This window comes from Phoenix dactylifera, chromosome 1 (genome assembly GCF_051530095.1).
Source record: "Phoenix dactylifera cultivar Ajwa chromosome 1, Ajwa_hap1_PhDact_Kaust_v1.1, whole genome shotgun sequence".
NCBI classification, from domain to species: Eukaryota; Viridiplantae; Streptophyta; class Magnoliopsida; order Arecales; family Arecaceae; genus Phoenix; species Phoenix dactylifera.
This window is the reverse complement of record NC_143190.1, coordinates 59,825,632-59,831,631: the sequence shown is the minus strand read 5'-3', so window position 1 is coordinate 59,831,631 and position 6,000 is coordinate 59,825,632. Positions and strand designations below refer to the sequence as shown.

The 6,000-nt window shown below is 50.3% G+C and overlaps 1 protein-coding gene across 1 annotated transcript in view; it reads right to left on the bottom strand.

Moving 5' to 3' along the window:
- Nucleotides 1-313: 313 nt before the first annotated feature.
- Nucleotides 314-6,000, bottom strand: part of LOC103695535 (protein SGT1 homolog) — a 38,755-nt gene continuing 33,068 nt past the window's right edge. Inside the window, exons 8-10 of the mRNA XM_008776894.5 lie at nucleotides 1,307-1,389; nucleotides 1,116-1,220; nucleotides 314-706 (exon numbers count right to left, since the gene is read on the bottom strand). Coding sequence (XP_008775116.4) covers nucleotides 599-706; nucleotides 1,116-1,220; nucleotides 1,307-1,389 — 296 coding nt within the window. The 3' untranslated portion in view covers nucleotides 314-598. The remainder of the gene's footprint in view (nucleotides 707-1,115; nucleotides 1,221-1,306; nucleotides 1,390-6,000) is intronic.

The window sequence follows — 6,000 nt, the reverse complement described above, 5'->3', positions numbered from 1 at the left end:
CTCTCCTCGACCGAAGATTGCCCCCGGGTCCAATTTCCAGCAACATTACCCAAATTGACAAAAACGAAAAAAAAAATCCTATAGGCAAACTCAAGTTCAGAGTACCTGATACAGACAACTCCAGACTGCATAATATTTTATAAGGTGTCAAACATCCAATCATCCAATTTGGTTATCTAGAGACCCATAAGAAAGAGAGAGTGCCAATTTGACTTGTTTTTCCAAAGGAAACTCTGAGCAGAAATCATCAGGTAAACATTAATTAACAAAATAATGGAAGATTAAAAAAGTCTTAACATACAGGCAGTAGAACTTGAGGAAAATTGAAAGAAATTCCGCTTACTGAGGGAAATGTTAAGAGTGAACAAAAAGCTTGAAATCCCAACTAAAATGATAAATTACCAATTGTTCAGACAAGCTGCCACGATGAAGAAACCAGACACTATAGCACGAAACAAAAGATACAAGAGACTACAATATGTCCAATAAACAACTACAGAAACAAACCCATTTTATCCTCGAATGCGATAATTAACAAATTTATTAACACTTGACTCCCACATGGATTATACAAATTTAACTACCACAACATTGAATGTCAATACTCCCATTTTTTCAGTTCCATGCCATCAGGCGGGCTCCCGGCCACCTTCTTTGAACCCACATCTTTCCAATTTGTTGACAGCACCGTTCCATTTGATTCCACCTACATCAAATTACAAAACCATATCAGGCAACCAAATGAAGAGAAACTTGTGCATATAAAAAAAACAAGTTATTCCTCAACTAAAATCTACAAAAGAATCTGCAACAGCCTAGCCTTATAAAAAAGATTTTCTTTCATAAAGTAGTTATAAAAAAAGGATCAATCTGCAAATTAGTTTCTCTTAAAGAACAAAGTCTATAATCTCCAATAAGGAATTGCCTTAAAAAAGATTAGCCTAAAACTGTGGTTTAAAAAAGATTCGCTCACTATTCTGATTTTACGATAGAATAAAAGCAGTGCTATTCTGCCAAAAGGAACAGGTTAAAGGTCTGCCGACAGAAAAATACTGAAGTAATTTGTCCAAAAAATTCTTAAGTCATGCTACGAATATAGGCATGAGTTATCTTACAAAAGATTTAATCATGGCTCGTCGCATGTCTTCATCTGCATCTCGGTAAATATCACGGAACAGTTTGTTTAATGCTGCATCACTGTCTAGCGTCTCTTCCTTTTCCTATGATATTATGTCACAGGAAGAAATAACGTTAGTTTTAATAAAGCAAGAGAAGGGAGGGAGGGGGAGGTGGAGGACCAATTTACCTCTTTCTTTACTTGGCCTTCCAGCTTATCCCAATCTACTTTGGATTTTGAAGATGGGTAAGAGGGCCTTTGGAATTTCACAGCTGCAGAACGAGAAGGGCGGGATTTATAATCATCAATAACTAGCAAAGTGAGATCACTGAGAATGCTCTAGCTACATTCTTACAAATTCTACATCACTTTTGAATTATCGGTCCATAGAGACTAACATTCTAGATGGAACACAACCAGTCACTTCAATCAGGACGGGCGACAAAAGAGCTCAACCAGAAGTACACAAGAATTATCATCGTTCATTGATCATGCTAGATACGATACAATCAAATAAGTAGTGTCAAGCAATCATTGATCATTAAGCTCATTAGGCAATCTCTATAGACTATTGTATGACTAGAGAAAATGTAACAATTAATTTCCATATACTTGAACAATATCATGTCTGAAGCTAACATTACAAAACATCAAACTTGAAGGTGAAGACAAAAACAAAGCAATATCTGATCTTCGCAAAAATGAGGAAAACCTAAATACGGATGTATATAGAAACATTAGCTACATTACAAGTATAAATCTTAAGGTCTTGAACAGAAAATATTTCAGGTAGCCTGTTGGGGGAAAAATATAAGGCATCCTGGAGCGGAAGGCGCCGACCGGGAAACTCCCGACCAGGGAGCGCCGACCAGGAAGCTCCCGAACAGGAAGCGCCCGACCGGGGAGCGCCGACCAGGAAGCTCCCGAACAGGAAGCGCCCGACCGGGGAGCGCCGACCAGAAGCATCCAACCTGATGACGCTCGGACTAGAATGCGCCCAGCTTGGCAACTGGCTCGGCACCCGACCAGGTGCCGAATTCCGCAATGCCTTATCCAAATATTTGACCCCGGCCTAACTCCCTAAGGAAGTCTGACTCCAGATACGCAACCTCACCGTATCCTGCCACTGTCGTCAAATTATTATTGCGCATGGCCTCTGCAGGCCTCCAACACACTCAACCATTAAATGGGCATGGTTCATGATGATCTCTGGTTCACTCAACCATCAAAGCGTATGACCTCTCCCGACCCCCGGTTCACTCAACAATTAAAGCGTATGGCTTCTGACGTCTACGGACATTGAGCCTCTTACGGCAAACCTACTTGACAACTGATGATAACATGATTCAACGATGACTCGAGAACTTCGACCTAATCTCCAACAGTAACAGCGTTGACTCACACGATCGGGCATTAATTTCCACTCCATACCAGATTGTACGACAGGCCGTTTGCCCCGTCACATCACAGGTAACCCAGCCCCCTCTATAAAAGGGGACTCCTCCATTTTAAGAGGGGGGAAGCAAAAAAACTCGGACTCTCTACTATTGTCTCCATTCTCACACTTGCCCCCTCTGACTTAAGCATCGGAGGGCCGGCGCCGGAAATCCCAGCCACCGGCTTCTTGCAGGTCTTCCGGAGGGCGCCACGCGTCGACGGACCGCCGCCGATCACCGCCGATTCTCACCGGAGCTCCCCCTTTCTGGCCCAGCGGTCGCCCCCGGGTCCAATTTCCAGCAACAGTTGGCGCTAGAGGAAGGGCCCGAGTCGCGGCCATGAAGCTGAGAAGCAAGGGAGCTTCTAATGTCTCTCGACGTCCTCCAACTAGTCCTGGACATTCTGTCCAGAACTCGCCACCTCCGGCCGATTCGACTCCGCAAGTTCGGCCGGAGCAGTTTGATGCCCTGGTGCAACAAGTACAGGCTTTGGCCACCGCCGTCCAAAACCTGCAACCCGAGGGCGTCCCAGCAGCACCACTTCCTCAGGCCCCGGTCCAACCGGTGCCCCCTCCAAGTGGACCGGCCCCCCAAGGCAGCGATCTCCACGCCTCTTCAAGAGCCAACGGTGAGGAGCGATGCCGCTGCCAGGGTTCCGCCCGACCATTCTCCTGCAGGGAGCCCCTAGCGAGGGGTCCAGACGACTGGCCACAACCGTCAGAGGTCGAATCAATCCCAGGACAACCTGCACCCGAACAGACCGCTGTGGCGATCCCTCGGAATGATGAACTCGACAAAAAAGTCGAGAAGCTGGAGCGCCAGATTGAAGTGCTCAATGGCAAGAGGGGGAGATGTGAGGGTGACTACGAGTTTACCGCAAAGTCCCCTTTCTCTTACCAGATCGAGGAGGAGCCGGTCCCGCCGAGGTTCAAGATGCCACAGGTGGAGCCCTACAATGGCAAGACCGACCCCCTCGACCACCTGGAAAGTTACCGGGCCTTGATGGCACTCCAAGGATCCTCGAGGCCATGCTCTGCAAGGCCTTCCCAGCGACGCTTCGAGGAGCAGCTCGGCTTTGGTTCACCGGGCTGAAACCCAGCACAGTCTCCTCTTTTGAGCAACTCGGCAGGCAGTTCGCTACTAACTTTGCTGCCAGCCGACCCCAGCGGCGGACTTCGGACTCCCTCCTCGATATAAAGCAAAGGGAGGGAGAGTCGCTGGGGGAATACTTGGACCGTTTCACTGCCGCAACTTGGGAGGTCCGTGAGCTTGACCAGTCAATAGCCATGTCGGCACTCAAGACTGGAGCACGGTCCTATAGGTTTCTCTTCTCCATTGAGAAGAATTTTCCAGCCGACTTCGCTGAGATGCTAGTCCAGGCGCGGAAATACGCGAAGGCTGAAGAAGCTGTTGCTTCTAGACGGGGTGGGGCCGAGCAGGCCTCCAAGAAGCAAAAGAGGCGTCGCGAGGAGCGCGGCTGCCCCAGAAGCCCGTCTCCGCGCCGAGCAAAGAACCTGCCTCGCCCGAAGAGTCCGCCTCGGCTGCGGGGACCGCCCCGACTTCGGTCCCCGCCACGTCCGAGATCCCCACCGCGTCCCCGCATATCCAATGGGAGGTATGAGAACTACACTCCCCTTAACACTCCTCGAACTGAGATCCTCAAAGATCCAGAATCAGGATTATTTCCGGCATCCGCCACCAATGCGGGACCCCGGGGCCTGGCGCAATCCCAAGAAGTACTGCCGCTTCCACCGGAATCACGGCCATGATACGGAAGACTGCTTCCAGCTCCGAGACGAGATCGAGGCGCTCATCCGCCAGGGAGTGCTTAACCGGTTCGTGCAGAACCGACGTGAAGAGAAGAGGCCAGTAGAGGGCGCCGCACAGCATGGAGAGCCGAACGCCAACAAGCCCATCGCTGGCACCATCAACACCATAGAAAGGGGAGCCACAGCTGGGGAACCAGCTGAAGAATGGCTTCCACCAAAGCGCCCCCGCAATTCCGAAACCATCTCCTTTTCGAACGAGGACCTGAAGGGAGTCGAAACTCCCCATGATGACGCTGTGGTCCTCTCTATGGTCGTAAACAAGTTTGATGTAAAACATATCCTAGTTGATAATGGAAGCTCGGCGAATGTTTTGTATTTTGAGGCCTACTCTAGAATGGGGATGGCAGAAAAGCAGCTACGGAGAATGAACGCTCCGTTGGTCGGATTTACTGGAGACTCAGTTCCAGTAGAGGGCGAGATCGACCTCCTAGTCACAGTCGGACTCGCCCCCAGGGAAAGTACCGTGAAAATGAATTTCCTCGTGGTGCGTTTGCCCTCGGCCTATAACGCCATCCTCGGACGACCAGGGCTCAACGCTCTTCGCGCCGTGGTGTCAACCTGCCACCTACTTGTGTGTTTTCCTACCAGCCAAGGAGTCGGCGAAGCCCGTGGGGACCAGGCGGTAGCAAGGCGGTGCTACATGGCGACCCATGCAGCCAGGCAACCGGCTGAAGTGTCGACCTCACCAGCAGACGATCAGCCCACGGCTGAAACTCTAGAGACACGGGTCGGTCCTTAAAAGCAGCGGGTCGAGCCTGGTGAGCTACTCATTCAAATTCCCTTGCGAGAAAATTTTTCCGAGCTAACCGTGCAGGTCGGCTCCGGCCTCGATGATCGCGAGAGAGATCGCCTCGTCAGCTTCTTGCGAAACAACGCAGATATCTTTGCCTGGTCGCCCGCTGATATGCCAGGAATAGATCCGGAGGTTGCGGTCCACCGTCTCCAAACGAAACCAACCTACAAGCCAGTACGGCAAAAGAAACGGAGTGCTGCTCCGGAACGACAACGAGCGGCGGCTGAGGAAGTCGACAAACTCCTTAAAGCCGGCTTCATCCGGGAGATACCCTACCCGGAGTGGCTTGCCAATGTGGTCCTTGTCAGAAAAGCCAACGGGAAGTGGCGCATGTACGTGGACTACACCGACCTGAACAAGGCCTGCCCGAAGGACAGCTTTCCACTCCCAAACATCGACCAGCTCGTGGACTCCACCTCGGGGCATGAGCTCCTAACATTCATGGACGCCTTCTCAGGGTACAACCAGATCCGGATGGCGCCGGAGGATGAAGAGAAGACAGCCTTCATTACTGACGGAGGCACCTATTGCTACAAAGTAATGCCTTTCGGCCTAAAGAACGCTGGAGTAACTTATCAAAGGCTGGTCAGCCGAATCTTCAAAGACTAAATAGGCCGAAATATGGAGGTCTATGTCGACGATATGTTGGTGAAGAGCCGAATGGCGAAGGATCACGTGTTGACCTCAACGAAGCATTCACCACGCTTCGGAGATACCAGATGAAGCTCAACCCTGCAAAATGTGCATTCGGGGTCACCTCGGGCAAGTTCCTCGGCTTCGTGATCACCCAACGGGGAATTGAAGCCAATCCCGAGAAGATCCGGG